At 49.5% G+C, this 27,242-nt stretch overlaps 1 protein-coding gene across 2 annotated transcripts in view; it reads right to left on the reverse strand.

The window, feature by feature from the left end:
- KIAA0586 (KIAA0586 ortholog) overlaps window positions 1–27,242 on the reverse strand; it is a 2,241,463-nt gene that overhangs the window by 926,927 nt on the left and 1,287,294 nt on the right. For both annotated transcript variants that reach the window (XM_069637413.1, XM_069637412.1), the window contains exon 19: window positions 4,449–4,529. In XM_069637413.1, coding sequence (XP_069493514.1) covers window positions 4,449–4,529 — 81 coding nt within the window. The remainder of the gene's footprint in view (window positions 1–4,448; window positions 4,530–27,242) is intronic.

Genomic DNA, 27,242 nt, shown 5'->3' on the forward strand with positions numbered 1-27,242 from the left:
GGATCCAGGGTGAAGAGTGAATCACCTGAATTAAATACTTGTAAGAGGATAGGAACTTTGTGTTTGTTTTGGTACATCAGGCACTCCGAGTCAAGAGACTTCAGTGAATAAAGAGACTTGGGCACAGAAGGTCCCGATGCCGTCACGACCCTAGCCCAAAACCCCCTCTGGCAAACCCATTGGCCAGGTGGAGTCAGGACTCGGGCATCTAGAGCCTGGCATCCTCTTCAAAAGCCCTCATGGGGCCAGTCCTGGCACCTATGGCACCAGGCTCATACACCATGAAAAACAATGTGCTTGGGAACTACTTTATTGTATTGTCAGCCAACATGGAGGCATCCACATAGCTTGGTTCCTAAGAACCCAGCTATGCGGTCTAGTGTTTTGGGTGTGGTAGCCTAGGGACTACTTTACCTGGACTATTTTGTTGGGGCTATTTAAACCACACCCGAGCAAGACAACACGCTTAGCATTACTTTGCAGCTTGCAACGTGACGCTCACCGTGTCCAGCTATTCCCTCGAACCTCGGAGAAGCAGAACTTGCAAGGAGACAAAAGGAACATCATTCACAGCAGCATCTTACCTGCAGTCTTTATCTTTAAACACTCACAGCTACTGAGAACAGCTTCCTCGAATCTGCACGCCTCCCGGACAGAACGACCTGAAAGAGGAAGATAGAGGCAACATTAAAGAAAGCAGTAGAGACATTTACAAATTACGAACTGCTCAAAAGGCTTACCTGGCTGGTCGCCTCTCGGCTGGCACCACTCCGGACAATCCACTCGCGCTGAACAACGCGACCTACAAGGAAGGAAAACACAGGTTAGCAAAGGCAAGACTTCGCAGCGCTGCACATAGCGCTTACTTACCGCATCATAGCGCTCTTAATGCGCCATCATTTACCACCGGGGCTCAACCAAGCCAGCTCGCCGCGCTGAAGCTCTGCATACCTAAGGGAGAAAAAAAAAGAGACATTTTAAACAAAGAAAAGCATGCAGGATAGCAACAAAACTAAACAGCAGCAATAAGACCTACCTGAACAATATCAAAAGGGCCGACGTCAGTGAAGTAACTGGACCGCACTCGCCCATGAAAGACAACGCGCCCCTGCAAAGAAGGCAGGACGGAGAGCATGCCTAATTCTACCACAAGGCAGAACATTCCCCGCAGACCACATCGGGGAAAAGCTGAGAAGCATACCAGCGAGTAACCCGGCTGGGTGGCGTCCCTGTGGATACCAGGTGAGTGTAACAGATGCTTGCTATGGAACTGTATCCTCGTGTCGAAGAAGCCAGAGAGCGTGCTAAGCTCGAGTAAACCCTCTTGCCCGGTGCTGAAAAAGTGGGCAAGGGAGGCCAAGAGCCTCAACATCCTGACATATTTTGTGAACAATTCTTCCTTTTCATAAACTCTACACTATTTGTATTTTGAGGTAAGGATTGGCAATAGTTATATTTTAGTTTAGGCCCCCTTATTTTGATGAGACTCCACTAGGACTGCATTATTATTATTTGATGGTTGTAGCTTCCTCCAATCTGTAGATTTAGGATTATCACACCCTTGTTGAAGTTCAGTAAACATCCTTCAACTGTGGTCACTTGTGCCCGTCTTACTGTTGATACCACGCCTTCCTTACAGGATTCCCTTCCCCAAAATTCTAAATAGTTCAGAGAACAAAAAGGGGATTCCCTTCACCAAGCTTTCAAGTCTTTGAACTTTTCCCAAAAAGCCAATTACTTGGGACACTTCCCAGCACTTCTCGTATGGTTATCTTATCTTTCACCAATTTCACAAAGTTTAGTTCCTTAAGTTCAGTTAACACAAGATTGACTTTATATTCAATCACAAGCTTCTTTGCAGGTGGCTTTTCCATAGGTTGGTGTCTTCGGTCTAGGCGCAGTTGTCGGACCACACAGTCCATCCATTACAGGTCACGCAACCAACACACCTTACTTGCCTCTTGCACATTGCCACCGTTTCAGCTCTACAGTGGTGCTTGGTTTATTTGCATTTCACATCCTTATGATTCTTTACCATTGCTTGTTTGCCACTATTCACATGTTGCACTTTTATATACTGTTATGGCTCTTGCCAATGCTTGTTCTACACAGTTCCTTATGGCTCTTGCCAATACTTGTTCTATACAGTTCCTTAAATCGTGAGTTTCCACAAAAATGCTTTAATTCAGATCAGTATTCAACCGCACTTGCTTCCATTTAGATCAGTATTCAAAAAGGCTCACTTTCATTTAGATCAGCAATCATTTAAAGTTTTCATTAGTCTCACATGCTCACATACGGTCCCGGTGTACCTTTTCCTAGGTTGACTCACTGGCCGGTGCTTACAGCATTCCAGTGAGGCTTTTGGATGCCACAAGCTTGCTCTCTCTCGTGCGGCGCCTCACTCGGTCTCCATAGTGGCTCGCTATGGCTTCGGCTCTCACCACTGATGCATACCTCGCAGCTCGGGCCTCACTTTGCAGCTTTGCCTGGTCACACTGGTTCCCTTTCCGTAGTCCGCCACAAACATCAAGCTTTCAGCTGCATGCACTCTGCATCTCTTCAGGGTAATCAAGCACTGCGTCTGCCATGCCGCCTTCCAGGAGAGGTGTGCTTTTGCCCAGCAGTCCGTCGATCTGCTTGCACAGCTGACCCCATTTTCATTGTTCTTGCTGCTTGTAAACCTGCTGCCAGGTTGATTGTTCAAAAAAGGACTAGACTGCGCATTGCTGGTTTGGGAGTTCTTCCTTGCCTCCCAGTACATGACAGGGTATTCCCTTTTCAGTAGATCAATCCCCAGTAAACACCAGTCTCACCCAAGGGTGCCTCGTCGCCCCCCCACCCCCCCACCCCCCCACACCTTCCCCTCCCGAGTCTCCTCTCCAGCCAGGTAGTTCTCCTTTACATATCCACCCCAGGGTCAGGATCCGATAGTGACAGCCTTTGGCTGGCTACCTGGGAGGAAGATATCCAGGGAAAAGAAGTGAGGTTGCTCTCATATTCCTCACACACTGGATTACGAGTGGTGCCATAGAGGTGTTAATCCCCATTTTTGGAATCCATAGGACTGCATTGGTGATTCAGTGTATTTACTGTAGTCTGTAATTCCACCCATAGTAAAACTGCCAATGGTTGGTGTTGATGTGATGAATTTATATCCGCATCCTACAATTCAAGGTGTGACAGGGTCAGGGGACTTGGCTCTGACAGGTGGGACAGAGACCCCACACAATTTGGAGTAGGCCAAAGGCAAGCCCTCGTGGGGTGAGGTGGGGGGAGGGGCACATCCTGAGTATGCCTTTCTTGTGCATGGCAATACCACTGTCAATCAAACAATACCTACAAGTCACTTTTCTTTTTAGGACCACAAGATCCAGAATCCAATGTGGCAGCAACCAAACTAAAAGAGCAGAGAAAGTAAGACCCCGAACAAGAAGCGCCAATTTGCTGCAAATTACAACTACCCGGCTCGGAATGCAGCCTCCAAACACAGAGATAATGCGACAAAACCACCGACCACCAATCTGACCAGGCCATTGCGATGACAAGAACGCCAGTGAACAAAAAGGGCCAGGCACTACAGTGTTTTGGTACATGTGTAACGTATTGACCCAACCCCGGGGAAAAGCCAAGAACTAAATTGGCCCCAGAGATCAGGTGAAACAGAGAACCAATGGGAAGGGGGTGGAAACAGGAAAAAGGGAGATCACAAGTATAAATAGTCTACAGGCATACAACAAAGTGAAAAGTGTTCAGGTGAGATCAGGGGGCGGGGTGGTGGACAAAGAAACCAGGCGGAAGTTGCAGCGGAGGGTCAAGAAGACTGGAGCTGTCAGATAAGAGTACAGATAAGACATTGTTTTTGAGAGATAGTGGTATCAGTGTGAAAGGTAAAACGTGTGGTTGTGATTGTATGTTGGAGCACAGAAGCAGAGAGATAGGAAAGAGTGAGAGTACTTAGTGGAAGGTGGGGTGGTAAAACAAGTGGTATTGAAAGGACAAAAGAAAGTTTGAGTGAAAGAGACTGGATATAGGAGAAGAAGGGAAGGCTGGAGATATGAGAGAGCAGTAGGAGGAGAGTGGAATGTTCAGAGATAGGCTTTTAAAAAGCCTGGAATGACACCGAAGTAAGAGATAGGAGAGAGCAGTAAAAGAAAAGAAGGGGTAGTGTAGCAAGAGAGGCGCATACAGCAAGGGAGGAGTTTAAGATCAGAACATTAGAGTAGGAGGGAAACTGGAGAGAGTGGAAGTAACAGTATAGAGAGAAGGGGCAAGAGAAGCAGAGGATGGAAGAGAGGGAGAGGGAGGGAATCAGGCCCAATGCTACTCTAGAAAGCTCACACACTGTAAGCAATAGTACACATAACCATAGCTATATAGCAGTTATTCCAAGCAATAACATTACTATGAAAACATTACTTAATACAAATAAACATTACTCAAAGTACCTGGGAGATATCAGTGACCTCTAAGAAGTCGGTTCCTGGAAAGGCAACATAATCATCTTCTTGTCCAACGATACCTGGAGTCTTAAAGAGCAAAAAGAAATTACAAATGTACAAGACGAGCAATACGTTATACAAGATAAAAATTGTTGCTCTATAACATTTTTCAAAGCAAGAAAATAATGACCCCTGAATCATTAACATGCAATTACATACAAGATTAAATAGATATTTTCCAAAATAGTAATTTTTGTGAGACTTGCCGCAGTGTTTATCCAAACAATTAAAAAAAGTAACAAAGTCACAGGTTTAGCGCTGGGGAATGGCAATGTGGAGAGATTTGGGTCAGAGATATCTACAAGTTAACGAATGTTGGCCTGAGGGACCTCTGGAGACTACCACTGCAACTCGCCGCAAAGCATGGGACAGATACTGGGAAACCCCCCAACCTCTAATTCAACCTGATGCCCCTCTTTACCCCCTTGACCCATGCTGGGGGAGCTCAAGATATAGACATTCCTCAGCAGACAACTGGAATGGCAAGATGCATTTTCCACCACTTCTAAAATCCTGGATAAAAGGGAAGCCACACCCCACTTGATCCCTTTCAACTGCACGAGTGATCATCACAATAAACTTCTCGTGCATTGAAAATCATTATCAGTAGAGAAAAGTACAGTAAAAATTAGATTTGTACACCCCAGGTGGAGGATTAGTAGTCAGGGAGTCCTTGAAACTACAAAATTGGAACAAAACTCACAAGAGCCAGCCAAATGTGAGAGGTGCAGACAGAAGACAGGCAGAAGAAGGCAGAGCAACGTAATCCAATCTAAAATAGCCGAGCAACCTAATCAAATCCAAAATGGTCACCCTACCTCTTATAGCACAACTCATTAGAACCACTTCTGGGAAAGCCACAGACAGGAAGAAGCCTCCGAAAATGACAGCTGAGCCCTCCTCACAATCGATAGCTGAAAACCATCAGCCTGAGAGCCAGCAAAGGGGAGGGGCAAAGACACTATAAATAGACACAGCTCAGCTCAGTTTGTGGTGAGCAAGAGAGGAGATCACATCAACTTGGAGAGTGGAATGGAGCAATGAGAAGTAGACTGGAGGAGAAGAATGTAGAGGGGAGTTGGTGCGACGTTAGCGGGGGAGGTGGTTAGTCAGCAGGGCACTAGATCAACTGGGAGTATAAGGAAGAGGTTGGAGGAGTAATGGGAGGTTGGTAAGGACAAGGCATCAGAGTTAATAGCAGAGGTAAAGTTAAGGAGGGTGGAAAGTTGTTGGAGGAGGTTGCTACATTTAAGGAAGCAATATGATCATTGTTAGGGAAGACTGGTAAAGTTAAAAAAAGAGGTTGGAAGATTGTTGGATGATGTTGAAAAGGTTCAGAAAGAGGTTGACGAATTTAAGAAAGAGGTTAAAGTGGTGCTGGAGGAGCTTGGTGAGCAGCAGACAGAAGGAAGTTAAATTAGAAAAGAAGTGCAGTTGAGAAGAAGGTGGTTTCATAGATGGAGGAGGGGGTTAAACAAGAGCAGGAAGTGATCAAGGAAGGCAGCAGCAGCAAGGACCATATAAAAGATCTGGAGACAATGTACTATTTTGAGGTAAGATATATATGTTAAAAGAAGAGGACAGGGGAGGGATAGAGTGGGCAGGGAGGTCCGCTCTCAGGAGTTATAGGAAGGTGAGAAGCAGGAGAGAAAGCCAAGCAAGTTGATGGAGGAAGAAGGACCTCGGCCAGCAGGGACTGGATTAGGAGAGCGGCCCCGATCTGAAGGGGTAGGCCCAGGGTGGGTGGAGGTTCAACCACAATATTTGACAGTGGGAAGGGTAGGACTGATCAAGTTGCGACAGCCATGCCTGCTAGCCATCCCTGTGGAAGGAGAAAAGGTCTGAATTCAGAGAATGCAGCTGGAGCTAGTCAGTCTATTACATTGCAATGCAGTGCAATAACATGGACCCTTTCCTCCTTCTAAAGTAAAGCCAACAAAAAAGTGTCCAAACAGAGTGCTTTTATTCACGTTCTAGATTGGATGATAACCTCCCCATCAAAAACAACCTCACTTGACTTTTGTGACTAACTGATTTCTGCCTGCAGGACTACAAGATCAAGTAGAGGCTAAAGCACCTACTCAGCTCTCACAATTCAACAAACCAAGAGTGAACCCATTCGTAAAGGTAAAACAGGCACAGTTAAGAGAAATTCCTCCTTTGCCTTTTGTGGTAACCACGCTAGAGGGAAGGCTATACTCTCAAGTAGTATGTGAATTTGAAACAGAAGCAACTCAAACATCAAAGTATAGCAGTTCAAAATAAAGGAATGTCCAATCAAGGTTGCATAAAAATATATATACTTTAAACATCATATGCGATAACGTAATAACCCAAAAACCACCCCCTGTAAAAAGAAAATACAATATGCAAGATGTAGCACTCTAGGTAAAGAGACGCAGTGAAAAGGCAATAAAAAACAATGTTCAAAAAGGATATGTTCTTATGTTAACAAAAAGGGTTTAAAATGACGTAGCCAGCCTCTATGGCCCAAGGGGGCAGTAATCAGGCAATAACTTTGCGGCGTCAACAACTGCAGACCAGGCGTCTCTGTGCGGTTCCATGGTTCGATTCAGTTTGAAATGCGGCAGTCGGGAGACCACCAGGGGGCGCTGAGCATGCCAGACGTGCGAGGCTCGCGTCCTCCTCCTCCGCAGGGCCTAGTGTGCTGTTCCAGTCCCCGGCCGGGATTATACAGTGAAGCCAGAGAGGACCTGAGCTCTGGGTGGTTGGTCCCACTGAGACCGCAGACCAAGGGATCTAGCCCGACACAGACCCGGGCCATGGTGCCAGGGGAAGGCTCCCTGAAGGACGCCGGCGGCCCTGACCAGTTTGTCGAACAGTGCCATCGATCCTCCGGGGGACCGCAGTGAGGCCTGAAGTGCTGGGTACCTCCCCCCCCCCCCACACACACATTCACAGAACACTCCTGGAGGTCGAGTGCGGTGGTGGTGCTCCTGCGCTCACAGCCCTGAGTGGAGGGCACGGGGACCAGAAACCCACCGAGACGAAGACCCGTGGGAGCCCGGCGGCGGTGAGAGGCGAAGACCGGGCCCCCCACTCAGACTGTACACCGGAATAGGGGAGTGAAGGCCGACACCCTACAGGACCACAAGACCCACCCACCGGAGCGGAGTTGTAGACCCCCCCCCCCAACTCGCTCTTCGAGCTGAACAGCCCGAACAGAGACACATAAGGACACCGGCGGCCTGGACTAGTGCTAGCCCGGAGGCATCTCGCGCCGTCACGCCATCGGCCCCCCGGGAGGCCGCGGTGGGGCTGGAGGGGCCGGGATGCCACCCTGCGCCCACGGAACACATCGGGTGGCTGGGCATTGAGGGTGCCGCCCCTGCGCACATGACAGACCATGGGCCCCCCACCCGCACATAGCACGCCGGAGCATACAAGTCGAGGTGGGTATCTGGTGGAACTTGAAGAGCCTCCGACCCGAGCTGTACTGGGGCCCCCCCCCCAACTCACCCCCGAGCGGGGAGGCCTCCGGGGCGACCTACACACGGCGGCGCCAACAAGAGGAGGGGCCCAGGCCTGGATCGTCGGTCCGCCGTGAAGATCTCAACCGAGTGGAGGTGAGGAGACGGTGCGTGGAAGTGGGACAGTGAGGAAGCAGTGGTGGGGTACCACTCCCTCCCCCCTCTATCCGCCGCGGCCTTTCCAGGGCTACAACTCTGTGACCAGCCATCTCAGAGGTGGGGGGCCCACTAGCAGCACCTCACCTCCCCCAGTCTACACAGCAAAGGCCTACCACAATAAGCAGGCCACGGCCCAGAGCATTGGAAACCCCACAGGGCCCCCGGCACAACCCTAAGGCCTATAGCCGGGACCGTCTGGTGGAACCCTGGGACCCCAATAAGCGAGCCCGGTAAGAGGTACTACACCGGGAAGCATCACAAGAGCAACTTCTTGGAGCGGACCCCAGCCACTGGGGCAATCGTTTCCCTCCAACGTTTTCGCCGCTCACAAACAGCTCAGAGTGAGGCCTACAGAGCCATCATGCCCTCAGGTAGCAAACCCCCTCCCGCAGCGCTTACTAAGGATGACCTCAAGGACATTCATGAGATTAAAGCTATCTGCACCGACATACAGGCCTCGATAGTGGACCCCAGAGGAAGAGTGGATACCTTGGAGGAGAAAATGGAAGGAATGGAAAATAACCACCTACAGACAGATTTGTTGGATGTGAAATATGAGGCGAGGCTAACAGACCTAGAAATGAGAGAGGAGAACATTATCTTGAAGATGGATGACCTGGAAAACAGGGAACGCCGAAATAACCTACGCATTATGGGTGTCACTCAGCAAAGAGGAGAGACGGCGGCCGATGTGGGGAGGAAGGTCCAAGGTCTGATCAACCAACTTTTTACTTTAGAAGGGGGTAAGAAAGTTCAGTTGGAGAGAGCACATCGAGGTGGAGGAGGCGGCGGCAGAGGAGGCCCAAGGTCCATAGTGGTGCGATTCCTCCGATATAGAGAGAAAATGGAGGTCCTGGAGAAGGCAAAGAGGCTTGAGAGCTTTATCTTTGAAGGTGATACAATTAAGATCTACCAAGACCTGTCCACCCTCACGCGCAGAAGGGAGTGTCGCCCGCTCACCCAGTGGCTCACCACCCAGGACATAAGATACAGGTGGTCTTTCCCATTTGCCCTCTCTTTTGAACGATCTGGCGTGGATTACAGGGTGACTAGCGGCAAGGAAGCCACTCAAGTGCTCAAGGGTGACGTTCCGGAGGAAGGAAACGAAGAGGGCACACAAGTTTGGCCGAAAACCAGGAGACAGCCTAAGGGCCCCTGGTCCACAAAGAAGAAGACAAAGGGCAGAAGAAAATTCTGGAAACCAAACACCCCAACGTCGGAGGCTGAGGAGGACTAGGCGAACAAAGACTTACCTTCAGGAAGTGAAAGGTCTCCAGTTTAGCAATCCCAGCCAGGGATACAGAGTTCATTAAAGGACCTGCAGTGGATGGACTCACATTCACCCTGGTGGCTTGCCCGTTGGCAGGCATCCTCAATGGGAGAGGGAGGAGGGAGGGGGGAGGGGGAAAGGGAGGGGGGATCTTGGGCCCAGACCCGATTCAGCCCCAAAAGGGTACAGGGCAACTCCCACAGGACCGGGGAAAAGATGAGCACAAGGCAAAGAGCCAATGTCAGTCAATGATAGGAAGGGCGGGGTCGAGACCCTTAGATTAGGCTCCCTCAATGTTAAGGGGCTTAACTCCCCAACAAAGCGCTCTCTTGTGGGAAAGGAAATGGAAAATGCGAGAGTAGATGTCTTCTTCGTACAGGAAACTACAACAGTGAAGGAAGAGCAGAGGGCTATCCCGGGATCTCATGTGGGTCAGATCTTCTGGGCATCTGGCCACACTAAAAGAGGGGGAGTTGGCATCATTCTACATAGGAACCAAAAGCTGACCGAGGTAACGCAGTGGGGAAGGGAGGATGGGAGAGCCATGGTGGTATTGGGCAATTTACATAACTCCAGAGTCACCCTGGCCGCCATATACTGCCCTAATGTAGGTCAGATGGAATTCATCCAGGAAGTCCTTGGGGAGGTGATGGCCAAAGCAGAAGGGCTCCTCGTCTTGGGGGGAGATTTCAATATGTGGGCGAATCGGGAGTTGGACCATAGCGGCAAGGCCATTTCACCGGGTAGTAGAGGGGGACGACGGTACGGAGGGTTTCGGGACCAAATGTGGAAGCAGGGACTGGTGGACATATGGAGGGTGCTCCATCCAATCAGGAAGGGATATACCTTCTATTCCGCAGTCCATGGTACGAGGACAAGAATAGACTACCTTTTCACGGGGCACCAGTATGTGATCCCCCCGGTCAGCTGGTCGAACCACGACCTGGTCTGGTCGGACATTAGCATATCAGGCCTAAAACCCAGGGAATCCCTTTGGAGATGTAACGACTTTCTTCTTAGAGATGTGCTCTTCAAAGAGGAGATGGTAACTGCGATCAGGGAATACTTCGAGCTAAATGACACCGGTGAGGTTGACCGGGAGATAGTATGGGAGGCGGCGAAGGCAACTTGGAGGGGTAGGTTGATTAGTGAAGGGGCTTCCAAAAAGAGGGTGAGGACTCTCCTAGCCCACAGGCTGAGGTCGGAGATTCTCTCACTGGAGAGGTCGGAAGGGAAGGGGGAGATGGAGAGGGAGAGGGATCTGGGCTCCGCAAGGGGACAGAGACAAGAATTGAGGGAACTAGAGATGGGCAAAATTGTAGCTGGACTCCACACCTACGTCAAAGATATTATGAAAAAGGCAACGCCATGTTGGCAGCCAAACTTCGAGGTCAGCAGGCCGACAGATGGGTGGCAAGAATTGTAAGTGGTGAAGAGGGGGGAAAGATCAGACCCGTAGGGCATAGTTGAGAGGTTCGCCGGCTTCTATGAAACCCTATATGGAAAGGAGAGGGAGGCAGAGAAGGAAACCCTCGATGCATACCTCAAAGGGGTCACCCTCCCCACCCTTGGAATCCCAGAAGCAGCCGCCCTGGACGCCCCTATAACAGAGGAGGAGGTACTCAAGGCAATATCAGGCCTGAAGTTGGGAAGGGCCCCGGGAGAAGATGTAAAAGCCCACGGTATACCCAAGGCCTTCTCAGGCCAGCTGGCGGGGTTCTTGGCAGGTCTTTTCACTAACATTATGTCCACAGGGAGGGCACCCCCATCCTTTGGTAAAGCTCTAATCACAGTGATCCCTAAGGAGGGGGAAGGACCCAGCAGACTGTCGTTCTTATAGACCAATCTCACTCCTGAACATGGATGCCAAACTATTCACCAGGATTATTGCCACAAGGATAGATGGCCATATGCCGGGGCTGATCCTCTCTGACCAGGTGGGCTTTATACAGGGAAGGCAGGGGGCGGACACTCTTCGTAAGACTCTGCATGTCATGAGGGAGGCGGCACCGAAGGGAGATAACCCGGTCCTGGTGGCCATCGATGCCGAAAAGGCGTTTGACCGTGTGGATTGGGGGTTCTTACACAGGGTTCTCGAGAAGCTGGGCTTTGGAGTGGGGATTAGACAAGCCATCAAGGCTCTATACGTAGCCCCATCTGCTAGATTCACGGTCAACGTACGCCTGTCACGCATTTTTAGCCTCCAAAGAGGGACGAGGCAGGGCTGTCCCCTCTCCCCACTCCTATTTGCCATGACCATGGAGATACTGGCAGAATACCTCAGAGGTTCCCCGATGGTAGGGCGTATAGACATAGGAGACCGTACCTTCAAACTCGGCCTATACGCAGACGAAATCCTGCTACACCTGAGGGATCCCACCAGGTCGGTCCCTGCCGCCCTGCAGGTCATTGAGCAGTTTGGTCTCTTTTCAGGCTTCAGGGTAAACATAGGCAAGTCCATGATCTTTCCTTTTGCCCCAGATACGGAATCCTTGGGCCTCCAAATTTGCACCAAGGGTATAAAATATTTGGGGATTAATATTGTTGTTAGACCTAATGAGGACTTGAGCCAGGCAAACTACCCCCTCCGTTTGATAGACTGTTCAGGGACATGGAGGGTTGGGCGAAGGGGCAAATTTCATGGATGGGAAGAATAAATGCCATAAAGATGAATCTCCTCCGCAGGGTGCTATACGTTTTTCAGATGCTGCCGCTGGAGGCCCCGGAACCCTACCTCAGAGAAGCCAAAAAATTGAATAACCCAATTCATCTCGCAGCGCCAGAAGCCCAGCCCCTCACCCTCCCCAAGGAAAGAGGGAGGAGTATCCCTCACAGACTTGTGAACATATCATAGAGCAGCCCAACTTAGGGCGCTGGCCCCACACCTCAGGGAGGACCCCAACAAACAATAGATCTAACTCGAAAATGTTTACCTCCACCCAGTCACGGTAGGTGAATGGTTATGGGTCCCATTGAAGAAACTACCAAAAAGTATTAGTGACCACCCCATACTTGGAACGATGTGGAAAGCATTGGCAGGGAAGGGAACTAGAGAGAAGGTGACCACTTGGCCCTCCACGCTGAGCCATATCTGGTCCACGCCAGTCCTAGAAGAAATCCCAGGCCATGAACATTACCAGTCCTGGTTTGACGCTGGACTTTGTAGAGTCAGTCAGTTGGTGAGGGAGGACACCTTCATAACCATTCAAGAGCTTGAGGAGGCCGTGGGAATTGGTAAACTCTCCCCGCTCCTATATTTAAGACTCAAGGGAGTCTTAATGAAACCAAAACTAAAGCCATGTATACAAAGAAAGCTTACCCCGGTCGAAAAAATCTTAGACTCCCATGTAGAATATAAAGGTCTCATCTCCCTCCTTTTTTGGAGCACTCATGATCCCCCGATAGGGAACAACAAAAAGTCTTAGAAGGAAATGGGAGAGGGACCTGGGCTGTGGAATAGGGGATGGTCTCTGGGGACGAATCTGTAGCAGGGCATTCAAGACATTGGGCCTCATTACGACCCTGGAGGAAATCGAAAAACGATGGCGGAAATGCAATACCGCCATCGAATAGCGCTCGGTGCGATCATGACCCGTCACCGCAAAGTACGATGCCATTAGCGACACCGTAGTGAACGCCAACGCTAACTGCACCAAGAACGCGCGCGCGCGCCATGCCAAACCGTAATTACCACCATGGCGCAACGGTACGCGAATTCCGACCCTAGCGGACATGCACCTAACGCCATCAAGCACGGCGGAAAGTACCATTCCGCCATGGTGAGAAGTACGGCATCGCGAACCAACCGTAAACGGCCCTACTGAGTGCTTGTACACCGCTCCCTGGCCACATTGTAAAACCCCCCGTAGGTGCAATGAAGTCACACAATGCAACCAGTGAAATGTACTAGTCATCCATGCCTGCCAACGAACAAATGAATCTCAAGAGGGCCCAATGGGAGCTGCAGGGCACAGATGGCACGAATACAGAAGCTATACAAATGGACATGACCTCAGTCTCCCACCAAGAAACGCACGCAAACACAGGCACCTGTGACCAGCAATATTCCGATAATCACATCATTCCACCAATCCAACTGGCTGACCGGCATCTGTTACACAAAAGCTAATCCCCCGCCCCTGAGCATGACATCATCAAAACAGTCATAATGGCAGCCCTTATCCCTGACCTCACTGGGCTTCGTAGGCAAACGCGCCCAGCACAGTACCACGCAACTATACTCCGAAGCTGGAACCCAATGCAGATCTCCTCACAATACATCGCTCCCCAAATGGGAATATGCCACATCACTCGCAAAGAAGAACGCTACACGGTTCATATCAGAATAGAAATTTAATGCACAACAAATTCACCAAGCCCATACAGCCATTAGGCCATGAACTCCAAAATATATTTCATTATTGTGGGCTGCATCCGCAATAAATGACCAGCTACTTCTTGTGTGACGCCCTGTTCCTTCATGGTACACAGGGGCTACATTCCCGTACGAAAAGGCAACATGGAAGCGCCTAGAACCGCAGGGCCGTCCCAATAGGGAGGCACTAGTCCAGCTGAAAGGCCGAAATGTTGCTCCTAGCCACTAGTACTGCGTAAGGGCATGTGGCCCATTGGCGATCGTCCCATAAGATCGTAATGCTGCTCCACTGATTAACACGAAGCAGCAGGTGTCGGGAGTAAAATCCATCTGCAGGAGTGGCATACAGATGGCAGTGGCAAAAGGGGAGGAGATACCCGTCAACCAAATGAAATGAAAAAGAATAGTATGGCCATCAGAACTACATTCGAATTACTCACTTCAATGATCACACCATATCCACAGCCATATGCATGCTAGCCCACTCCAAAGGATCATCACCACCCAAAAACCACTTGCGAATCATAACTATCTATATCGAGGTGAAAACACTATCACAAACGAGTGTACCTGTGCATGCGTCTGTTAAAACAGAATCCATCTGATGGGATTGGTAACGTGCATAGACACAAGTGTCTGAAGGCGCGTCGAGACAGGGAGGGCTCAACAAGGCCAGATAGACGATGGTCCCACTATGGCAGCCCTGCATCACATAGCGCAGGGGAGGCGGATAGATTCCAAGAAGCCCTGTACATGGCAAACTCTGTATCAAATCATCTGTCCATGCATCCATACATCATTCCCTCATCCCGTAATGAAAACGCCTGTTTCCATACTCACATAACATGTGAAATTTCCATTGAGTCTGTGCGTTATGCAGCCTGCAAAATCCACTGTGCCCCAGCCCGTTATTCCAGTGTTGTGAAGTACCATGTATTTGGGAACGTCCGGCCTCATCGCCCACGTCGCTATTGCGCATCCCAAACTATTCATATCAATCATTGCATCCTCGCCATGGCCCCTGTCCCAAGGACATTGAACAATAGAACGTTATATTTGCAGTCAGACCTGTGGGCATCTCCTCGCCGCTAGCTGAAAACCGAAAGCGCCGCCCTTCGAATTCCTCATTTGCAACATCACGTCGAAAAGGCATCTGTGGCCGCTTGAAACCACAAATTAATCCATCTAGTGCGGCTGTGTGTGAAAATGGCAACTGCCTTCACTCACAAATGGAACGCCCCGCCCGTCGGTGAAGCTCGGTACAGTGTTGCATGAGGGTCCACCGTTACTCGAGTACTACGTTCCACTGACCCTTCACAAGTCTGTTCGCGACTGCAAAGATTGTATGTGAAACAATGGGACCATAGCCGAATGAACATATCAACCAATGTTACACTGCCATCGGGTACAAATACATGATTGCAATAGCAGGATGCCATTCGTCGAATTGCAGCGTTGTGTGCGGGACGTGCTCGCCCAAAGGGGAGTGCAGCTTGCACAGGTGGAATGAATCACCACAGGTGGAGGCCATACAGCCTGAAAACACATAAATTGCACACCCAGTCTCCTCCCACAACCACACCCACTCCGAAATGCTACCGGCAGGACTAGCCATGTTGGCCCTGGGGGACCTGATAGCACTGCAAGTACTCCAACTTCAAGAAGAAGACGAACACCAACTACAACCGGCCGCACGGCGGAGACGCAGGAGGAGGGCAAGGCAGGGCCAGCAAGGGCCGCCAGCACAGCCACTACCACCACGCAGGCAGCCCGCAATCCCACGCCTCCGAGCACATCCGTTCAACCTCACTGATGAGCAGATCCACACCCTCTACCGTTTGGACCGGGACACCATAACCGCCATTGTGGACATGACACAGGCTGACCTTGTCAGCATGATAGATAGCCCAACCGCCATCCCACCCCTACTGAAGGTGGTGTCTGTACTACACTTCCTGGCCACAGGCACCTACCAGCACACAGTCGGACAGTTGCATGGCATATCACAGCCACTGTTCTCACGGACACTATTGCAAGTGCTCGATGCCCTCCTGAAGCACGCAGACGACTACATCTCTCTACCACGCTCGGAGCAGGAAATTACCAACACAAAAGTGGGATTCCATGCACTTGCCGGCATACCGGGTTGCATTGGTGCCATCGACTGCACCCATGTGGAATTGGTCGTCCCACATGCCATGGAGGCCCAGTACCGCAACCGAAAACAATTTCATTCCCTGAATGTACAAATGGTGTGTGACTCCAACAGGATCATTACACATTGTTGTGCCAGATTCCCTGGATCAACCCATGATTCTATGGTCTTGAGGAACTCTACTATACCACGCTACATGGAGCGACACGCAGGGAACAGATCCTGGCTACTCGGTGAGTCTCATTTCATGCATGATGATGTGGGGTATGTGATGCGGCAATGACCTGGCAGGAAGGGGGGGGGGGTGCGTACGTAGCAATGGCATTCCTCAATATTCCTTTCTTGTCCACATACAGGTGATGCCGGGTATCCACTGAAGAGATGGCTCCTCACACCAGTCCGGAACCCACGGGACCAGCATGAGGAGGACTACAACCATGCCCACTCACGTACCCGTGTAGTCATAGAACAGGCATTCGGCCTACTGAAGACTCGTTTCCGCTGCCTCAGCAGGTCTGGCGGGGCACTCCTGTACCGCCATGTGAAGGTTGCAAAGATGGTCATGGCATGTGTCATGCTCCACAACATGTGCGTACGTAGAAATGTGCCCATGCCCCCTGACGCAGAACTGCAAGCACCTGATGATGGTCATGATGAGGGTGGGGATGTGGCAGCACCTCAAGGAGTCTGCGAGGCACAGGAGGGCCGTGACATTCGTCAGCATCTCATAGATGCATGCTTCTAGCACTCACGCCTGGTGGCTGATACATGGACACGGGACTCGTGGCACTGTGTGTGTCTGGAACATGCACAATATGGACTGTACGCCTATAATGGCCTCGTACACAAAGATCAATGTCCACACATCTCATTGCATGATCGTGCATTGTTTATGGCATATGTGATATCATGTTAAACACCCTATCGACCCGCCACCCAAGTGAGCCCAACACACCCCCTCCACCCTCCTACCTCCCCCCCGAACACCAGTGTCCAAAGATGCTCATTGTCAGTGGGCTGTCGCTATTGCAAGCCCCCTCTGCGGGTATCAGGGGCACCCCTGCCTGTGGAGCGCAGGTTCCTCCCAGATCTACGTTGGGGGCTGCCCTGGACGGAACTTGCAACGGATGATGTCTCTGCCTGCTCACGTCCATGCATGTCCCTAAGGGTTTGTGAGAGCTCAGTGAGCACACGGCGCACTGCGGCAAGTTCGGCATATACGTCTTTGGACGTCGCATGCAGTTCCCCCCTCAGGCTCTCGGTGCTTCTCTCCATTTGTACTCTCAGGCTCTCGGTGCTACTCTCCATTTGTGCCCTTAGTGTCTCTGTACTTCTCTCCATTTCTGCCCTAAGTGTCTCAGTTGATGTTTCTATGTCTGCCTTAGTGCCCCCACATTCATCGGCATGGTCCTTGAGGAGCGTGGCCAGTTGCTGCTGTTGCACGATTACCTGGTCGAGGGACTGTTGCCTCTGCTGGGCCATGGCCATTTGCGGTGGTGTCACAGAGGGGCTGATCACCTCATGTTGCCTTGCCACAGGGCTTGTGGGGGATGGCCAGTCGTCTTGTGGGTGCCCCTGCGTGGTATCCTCATGGTGTACGGGATGGAACAGACAGGGGGATTGAGACAGGTCATGGATGGATCTAACTTCGACATCCCCGTTTTCTGTGTCGGAGCATGCTGCCATTAATGCAGTATCACCTATGGTGCTGCTGCCACCAGAAGCAGTGCCTACTGTGGCATCCATTGGGGGGACCTGTGGTGGTGGTGTTGTGGGCATGCTGGCTGCTGGGGTGCCTGTTGGAGTTCCCTCCTGTGTGCTGTCACTTGATTTGTGCTGCTGCCGTGTCTTGATGCGTGCAGCTGAGGTGGAGGGTCTTTGGCCGTTGGTCTTGGCCCTCTTTGCAGGTGTGCTGGTAGGGGTGTCCTGGAGCTCGTCGTTTGGATCGGACCCTGTGTTGGAGTAAAGGAGGGCGAGCGTTATTAATGGGTCTGTGGGAATTGGAATGGAAATGTATCACATGCATTGGGGTGGTACCTGAGGGTGATTTGGGTCGGGGCCTTGGAGGTGGTTTCATTTGTGTGCGGAGTGAGGGTGCAGTTGTTTGGCAGCCTGCAGTTAGGGTGTGCCTGCTGCACGTGTAGAGGGTGTTTTTAGGATTTTTAATTATTTATGTATTTGATGTGAGTTTTAAAGTGTGCTATCAGGCCTATGTATGTGGACGTTCTCCTGGACATGTGTTCCTGTTGCACTATGTGGGCACGTGGTACTTCACATGATTGGACATTGTGGTTTTGGCATTGTTTTATTTGGGACACCTACCTGAATCTTCGGATGTCTGCACTCCTTTCTCCATCCCTCCGACTCCCTCTATGCTCTCCATTCCAATGGTGGAGGCACAGATTTCTTCCCAGGGGGTCAACTTGATGGGTGATTCCGATCCTCCCCCGGTAGCTGTGGCAATGTTGCGGTTGGCAGAAAGTATGCTACGGACGCGTATCCGCAGGTCGTCCCATCGCTTTCTGCATTGCTGTGGGTTGCGGGGTGCGGTCCCCACCGCACTTACACGCTGTGCCACCAGGGCCCATATGGCCTTCTTGTTCGCAAGTGCCATCCTGGTCATTTGCGTGGAGAAGACGACGGCAGCATTCTCCTGGAGGGTCTCCGTGAGCACCGTGAGTTCCTCACGGGAGAAGTGGACCTGCCGCTTGCGGTCGCACGCTTTCTTCGCTACTTTTCCCATTTTTCTTGGTTTCACTAGGGTGGATGACGGGTTGGGATGTGTCTCAGGGTAGTATTTTTTATGGTTGTGTGGATTTTGTGGTTTTATAGGTGTACGGCGGGATGTTTCCCGTTCCGGGACCATGCTTTTACTTCCGTTTCCGTATATTTACGGTCACCGTACTTTCCGGTTGGCGCTCACTGCGGTGTCCGCTGAGATGGGTGGCGGTATTGCACCTAGGGCGCCGTACGGCGGCGGTGTGGGCCGTTTTGGGGTCATTTCCGCCATCGCGGACTTTGCACTTCCGCCATGGCGTGGTGCTCGTGCCCGATGGGTCGGAATGAGCCGCACTTTGCTCCATCGTGCAATGGCGGAAACGCTATTTACGCTATGGCGGTCCGGTCGGTTGATTTCCGCAAGGGTCGTAATGAGGGCCATTATCTCCTGCCAATATAAGACGCATGCCATTAAGCTTCTTCATAGGTGGCAGTATGACCCGATCACTCTCTCTAAGATTTTTCCTGATGTCGTCCCGATGTGCTGGCACGGATGTGGGTAAAATGGCAACTATTGGCACATGTGGTGGTCATGCAAGAAAGTTCAAGCATACTGGTCAGAAGTCTTAAGCTGGCTAAAGGAGGCGGGAGAGGGGGTTTACCCACAGGACCCTATCCTGTTAATGTTTGGATTGCAGCGAAGGGATGAACACTGGGAAAAGGTCCCGGACCCGACACACTTCCTACTTCTGGCAGCTCGAGCATCTCGGGCTAGAACATGGAAGAGGGCCGCCCTCCCCACGAGCAGAGAGTGGGTTGCAGTGGCCAAGGACATTTATTTCATGGAAAGGCTTACGGTGGCAATACAGGGCTCAAGTTCCCAGATAGAGATAGACTGGCTACAGTTTATGGAGGTGTTCGGCCACACGGAGGACTCGCCCGGAGAATCACATGGGCCACAACCCGGCCCGAAACAGGCCATAGTACATGACACTTTGCTCCAGACTTGGGGGAGTCGGTCATCCACCGACGGCTTAAGCCCGGACGGAGTTGCCCAAGGACATTTAATAGGGACAAGCGGTTCCTGTGTCCCGAGACAATGGGTTTGGAGGGAGGGGGGAGGGTGGGTGAATACATCAGGGAATTATGGTTTGTTTTTTGAAGTTATGCTGGGCACCTGCCCGAAAGTTTATATGCTGTATAAGCTCTCTGTTGCCTTTCAAAAAACCAATAAAAATTGATTTAAAAAAAAAGAAATACGGCAGTCGCAATGGTCAAACAGAAAAAGGGTGAAGTGCAAAGTGATGCCGATTGTGAAAGTCGCTAGGTTTGGTTTGATGGTCGAAGTTTGAAACCATGTAAAAATGCATTCCCTCTGTTTTATGTTATTTTAGCCTTAGCGCACACATTGAATCGTGGTATTCCAGACTTGCACATTTCCCTGGGTTTTCATTTCCCTATGTGGTGAAAGCCCACAGCTTAGAAAGCTCTTAACGTGTTGTTGCTCAAAAATGTGAGAAATGCTGAATACATCGTTTGTATTTAGCCTACGGCCTTGAAGAGCTGGCACGAACGTAGATAATCAGTTGTTTACGTACCTTCCTGTCTTCTGACTTTCCAAGGCTAATTGTGCGACTAGACGATTAAAAGAAGCACAATTCATGCCATGTATATTCCTGAAAGCCCGAACTAACGAGACGAAATGTAGGGTGACCTTTTAGTTAGAAGCAACATGTAGATAATGGGGCACAGGGAATGTTACCTTGTGCTAGGACATGATGAACTCCCATGCATTGCTCTGCTCTGCTCCCAGACAGTAAATTGGCTGAAGAATGACACAGAGCAATGCAGCACATGTTGCCATAGCAAAATACCTACGTTTCAGGGTCATGAACTGCGGGCCCACGAGGAAATGGAGCTGACCTGAACCACTCCGAAAAATGTAAAAAACATGTCTACTCCATCATACCTCGGCTCATCTTCTCTATGGCTATAAACAGACATGGTTAAATCGGGGTCCGCTTAAGCGACAATAAAACTGTTATATCTTTATTTGTGGTGACTGGTGTGTCTTCATTTATTTTCAGTAGCCCAGATTTGGGATTGACAACCAGGGTTGGTTCAATCGCAGGCTTTCAGCGATGAGGCTGGAGGTTCGAACAGTGGTTCAAGCAGTGCAAGTGTGGCGAAGTTTGTTAGGGAGTTTTCTCATTTCTGTGCTAAAACCTTCAAATTTAGAGACCTCCAGCTCGTTTGCTGGACTTAGGACTTTTACCTGATTTGGATTCCGTTTTTTCACTGTTTTTGGAGTCTGACAAACACCATAGGCATCTACTTTTTGTATGTTGACACACAGCACCTTCAGGGCAGTGTCCCAGAGAAATCCTTTAGATTTCTCACACGGTTTAACTACCTTTTCTTGTGTGAACTACAGTTCCCAAGAATAGTAAAGTGAAATTTACTATACTTACCTTTTCTCTTTGTAGGACCAGCACACACCATTTTATATGGAGTGCTGGGGGCTACCAGGAGGTAAAGATCTCTTCTACCTCTCTTCACACGGCCATTGGTGTTCATTCTCTTGACAAAGTATTGGAGGAATACCCTACTGTGTTCGCAGAAGCTGTTCCTATGGCGTTGCCTCCCCACAGACCTGAGGACTGTGCCATAGACTTGGTTCCCAATGCCCAAGTACTACGGAAATACCTGGACGACAACTTGTGCAACAGTCACATTAGACCTTCAAAGTCTCCTGCGGGTGCCCCATTGTTTTTCATCTCCAAATGAGATTCCAAGGACCTCAGGCCATGCATTGACTACAGGGGACTTAACAAAGTCACTCTAAAGGACAGGTACCCCATGCTGCTCATCCCAGACGTCTTGGAAACCGTCCAGGGTGCAACAGTTTTTTCTAAACTAGATCTCCACAACGCTTATCTACTCAGAGTACATTCCAGAGATGAATGGAAAACTGCGTTTAGGACACCTTTCCGACTGTACGAATACCACGTGATGCCATTCGGCCTTGTGAACGCTCCTGCCATCTTCCAAAGATTTATCGACCGAATATTTTCAGATCTGTTATTCGTGTCAGTGGTCGTAGATCTTGACGACATACTGGTTTTTTCACAGACAATGTCAGAACATCTACTCCATCTCACAGAAGTACTGAAGCGCCTTAAAGAGCATCACTTATTGGCTAAACGGGAAAAGTGTGTTTTTGGGGTTTCCTCTGTACCATATTTAGGGTTTGTTCTTTCATCTCAAGGTATTCAAATGGACCAAAAGAAGGTAGATGCCATTCTCCAATGGCCGGCTCCTACCTTTGTCAAAGAGGTACAACGATTTCTGGGCCTGGCGAATTTCTATCGTCTTACCTATCACCGGTTTACTAAAGAAATCGTCGATGCCTTTCATTTGGAGCACTGAGGCTGAAGACAGCTTTCAACTCTTAAAGAAAAGTTTTTGTAGCGCTCCCATCCTACGCCAACCAGACCAAAGTAAGCCTTTTATCCTAGAAACAGACGCCTCAGCCGCAGCCATAGTAGCTATGCTACTACAAGAACATGACAACGAAGAACACCCTATAGCTTATTTGTCAAAGACCCTCACAACGAGTCAACAAAACTATTCCGTCATTGAAAGAGAGCTATTAGCCAGAAAAAAAGCTTGTGAGGTTTGGAGACACTTGCTGCAGGGGAGCCTCCACCCCTTCATGATCCGGACTGATCATAAAAACTTACAAGTTCTGCAGTCTATGGATTGCATCAATTCCAGGCAAGCACGATGGGCACACTTTTTCTCTCAATATGATTTTCATATCACTTACATCCCTGGAAGCCAGAACACCTTGGCAGATGCTATGTCTAGAAAGACACTTACCTCCCATGCTGCCTCCTCCTTTCCTGAAAGACTGTTCCCAAGGAACCGAATTATAGCTACCATCACCTCTTTTTTTCAGCAGATCAGAGAAGCAGCTGCCTCTCACTCGGAACCACGAGGCATGACTAAAAAGGACAGCTTGTTTTTTAGGAATCAGAAGATATGGGTACCTTCCAGGACTCTTCAAGAAAACATCTGGTCTTGGTGCCATGACCATAAAACGGCAGGCCATATAGGGCAAGCCAGTACCCTGGATTTGGTGAGATGAGCCTTCTATGGGCCTGGTTTGCCTGAAGACGTCAAACGTTATGTTAGGACCTGCAGAGTTTGTAATCAGAGTAAATACCGCACAAAAAGACCCATTGGACTGTTGCAGCAGGATACCATCCCTGATCGCCCGTGGAGTCATATATCCACTGATTTCATTGTGGATTTGCCACCTTCACAAGGATGCACATGTATAATGGTGACTATGGATTCTCTCACCAAAATAGCTCACTTCTCTCCGCTCCCAGGTCTCCCGACTGCTGATGTTATGGAATTGGTTTTCATTAAGGATGTTTTCAGACTCCATGGTCTCCCAGACAAGATCGTATCTGATCGAGGGAGTCAATATGTGTCCAAATTCTGGAAATCGCTTTGCGCCGCCCTTAACATCCAGCGGGCGCTGTCCTCTGGTTACCATCCTCACACCAATGGGCAGACGGAGCGTTTGAATGCCACCCTGGAACAATACTTACACAGTTACACTAACCTGGAGCAGAATAACTGGGTGGACCTGTTGCCCACGGCGGAATTCACCTACAACAACGCCAGTCATTCAGCAAGTGGGATGTCTCCTTTTTATTGTTCATATGGTTTTCATCCCAGAGCCATTATTCCTACCTCTTCTTTTAAACCTGCACTCCCGGCGGTAGAAGAAGTACTGTCTCGGATAAAGGACACTCAAGAAAAGGCAAAGTTAAACTTGAAAGACAGTCTTAAGGCCTACAAAAGGCAGGCTGACCGACACCGGCAGGTAGTTCCTGATTGGAAGGTGGGCTCTAAGGTGCGGCTCTACTAAATACCTTCCGAGATGGTCTTGCCCATCTAAGCTGTCCCCCAGGTTAATTGGGCTCTATCCTATCACCGCTAAAATCAATCCGGTGGCCTTTCGTTTGAAATTACCTCATACTCTAAGGCGAATTCACCCGGTGTTTCATACCTCACTTCCAAAAAGCGCTGATCAGTCTCGTAGGGCTTGAACTTTCCCGGTTCTCTCTCACTCCCCTTGCACATCAGAATACAAGGTTTCCCAGTTACTGGATTCTAGGTACCGCAAAGGGCACCTGAAATACCTTGTGCATTGGAAAGGGTTTTCCCATGCAGAAGACTCTTGGGAACCCTTATTGCACATCCATGCCCCGGTCCTTCTTAGAAAGTTTCACCGGTTACATCCCGGTAAACCGGGGGGTTTGCGTCTTGGTGGGGGGCATACTGTCATGCAAAGCATTCCCAGCTGGCGTTTGTGGCCCAGAGTGCGTTTGCATGCTTCTTGATTTCTGTCACGCTCATTAACTACGTGCACTCGGCAGTCTAGTCTTTCTCCATTCGAGTGCACGTAGCGTTACTTAGCCACGCCTCCCTCTCTGCTCTGTGCGTTGCAACCTTTCCTCGGTCAGCTGTGCCTTCTTTTGCTGCCGCGGTCTTGCGAAACACTGTTTGTCTGCTCCTCTGAGCATTCGCTTTGCTTCCTTTCTTTCCCCTACGTACCTAACCCGCTTCTTTTCCTCTTCCCCGTTTTTTCCCCAGCCTGCGTTCACGGGGCTGTCTCTCTGGTTCCTCCTCTTTCTTTCCTCGAGCTGCCACCTGCAGTTTGTTGCCTCAGCTCGTTTTGGAGTTACCCCTCTGACGTTTTTCTGTGTTGCTGTGTACTTTCTTTGGATTTCCTCTACAATTTCATACAAGCCCAGCTGCCACAGGAGACCTGCCGGGCCCTTGTCAACAGTGGGTTTTTTTTTTGTCCTACATTTGGCTTTTCTTCCCCTTTCTGTCCCTCCAGGGAGGGGGTAACGGCCAGGACATGTTTACCGCTCTCACTGTGGCTTCCTCTTGTGGGAGACTCAAGCAGCAAATGAAAAAAGAAAAGAACTACAGAGCCCATCGAAGTCTCAGCCCAGTCGAGGAAGACCCTGACACTACAGGTGAGGAGGTTGAGGAAGGAAGTGGGGACATCAACACCCTACCAGTGAAGGCAGTTGACAGTGCACTTTACCATTTATCTAGGCCAAGGGCCACAGAGCACAGTAGAGCAGAGAAAGCATGTACATAGTATTGTTAGACCTGCCGGCTGTGGCAATCTAATAATGTCCCTTAGAACTATTGTTTTGTTCTTTGTTAGCATTCATACTAAACACTACATTAAAATGTATTACTCTATATTCCTCCGCCCCCACACTCTGCAGAACCAGGGACCTCCCTCCAGTAGACGTCCAAGGTGAAGCCTAGCAGGACAAGAAACTACTTGTGACCTGATGGAGAAGTGTTACCAGCCCAACGCTGATTTACTTACCTGCACACGGGTAGTTTCCAGACCTCTTGTGTACACTGTAGGGAAAGACTAAGTAGGGGATTTGGTAAGCCAGACATTGTTTCACCATGTCCTCTTGTCTGTCTTCTAAGATTTTTATTGAGAAATTAAAGATAATCTCCTCTAATCCCATTTCTACTAAGGAGTCTATACTTTGAGAAACCTGAAGGTGTATCACCTGCTAGTGCCCACAGATCTGTCATTCAGGTGGCCAGGACACGGCCATCGCTTTTGGATCCAGTTCCTGGTAGGGGACCAGTGTTGGAGGATCGCCTGGGTCAGGGGTCTTTGGGGAGTGGGAATGGAACACCGGATGGCGGGACATGGTATCCCCTTCCCTGTAACACCTCTACCCCATCCTACCAGGTAGGATACTTAGGAACTAAACACCCCCTCTTTCATAACACAAACACTTTCTCACAAACAGCTCGCTATCATAGAAAACCGACTAACATCTGAGCCGTATACCTGATGTGTCCCAATACAATGGTCAGACACGGTCAGGCAATTACAGACCATCACGCACACGACTCCCATTGCACAAAATGGCAGTTTAACACGAGGAGAATGACGGCGAAACAGAAGGGGATTGCAAGGAAGAAAGTGCCCTTGACCTTTCCGACAAGGAACAGTTACTTTTATGACACCTCGAGAATGGAAAGCGTAAAACCAGGAAACCAGGCTGAAGAATCCTGTGTCGATAATCCAGGCGGGGAACTGGATTATCGTCCTTGGCTCATACAACAAGGCAGCGCCAGTGAAATCAACACAGCCATCGAGTTGCAGAGACTGATACCAGATCAGTCTGTGTTGAAGCCAAGGTTGCAAGCAGCAACATTGTATGATGAGCGCCTAAGCGAACAGTCTATGAAACGCATGCGATAACCAACGCAAGTAAAAATGAACAACAGTTGAGTGAATTAACTTTGAAACCAAGATACAATATTCAAAGGTCTCTGTAAGGTATGCAACTGAGAGGTGGCAAAAGCAAAAGAGTGTCAAAAGATTGTGAATCGAAGTGGTCCTGCAACGGGTCAAGCAAAATCCTGTGCACAATTGAAAAGTCTTCGATGTTGATACTGCCAAGAAAGTTTATGAAAAAGTAGATAAAAGTTGGTGAGAGCCCGAACAAGGGAGATCAATTGAAAGCTTTAGGTTAAAGCAAATTTGTGTTAAAGTGACTTAAATTGGTAAAAAGCCAGAATTTGAAAGGCAAAGAGACTGGGGCACGGAAGGCCCTGATGCTAATGTTTGAACTGCACCCTTGTTCTAGAGAAGCCAGAGACTACGAAGCTTGAGTGTCCCGCTTGTCCTGTGCTGAAAACATGGGTAAAGGAAGCCAAAGGCCTGAATATCCTGACAAATCATTTCTTGAAAACTTCTTCCGTTTACATAACATTGTTTTCCACACTATTTAGATTTAGAGGTAAGGATTGCAATAGGTATTTTAGTATAAGTCCTTTGTTTTGACAAGACACCACTAGGACTGCGTTATAATTTGATGGTCGTAGCTGGCTCCCATCTTTAGATTTAGGATTAGATAGGCGTTTTTCAAACCCTTTTTGAAGTTCAATAAACACCCTTGAACTGTGGTTACTTATTTCTGTCTTACTGCTGATACCATGCCTTCCTTACAATACTCTACAAAACAACAAACGTGAGAAAGAAAATGGAGAAAGAAACAAGGAGAAAGAAAGAAAGTAGTGCAGGGTTACTCCCCCCCCCTGTTCCTGATAACTGTTCGGAACTTAGTGGAGGTAGGCGTTCTGGCCCCCACCAAAAAGTTAGTTCAATCTCCTCCACGTCTGAATTAAGTGTTAAAAAGTTCCAACCAAAACAAATGTTCAGACAGTCTTTACTTTATCCCAACTCCTGGGAAATCTCTCATGGGTCTGGACTGGTTGATTGTTAGAAAACAAACAAGGTTTGTTCCTCAGCTTATCTGAATGTTTCACCTCCTCAGCCTCGGGTTGGACTTCACCAGCCCTGTTTGGTGCGCCATTAGTTCAGGCCCTCAGGTAACTGGTTTGTGGTCTACGCAGTTGCATCTCTTTCGGTGTCCTCGTTTCTGGGCGGACGAGCTCTGCACAACGCTTTGGCATGCCGTCAAACCGCTGCTCC

The sequence above is a fragment of the Ambystoma mexicanum genome, chromosome 14 (assembly GCF_040938575.1).
Source record: "Ambystoma mexicanum isolate Mex_15411 chromosome 14, UKY_AmexF1_1, whole genome shotgun sequence".
Lineage (NCBI taxonomy): Eukaryota > Metazoa > Chordata > Amphibia > Caudata > Ambystomatidae > Ambystoma > Ambystoma mexicanum.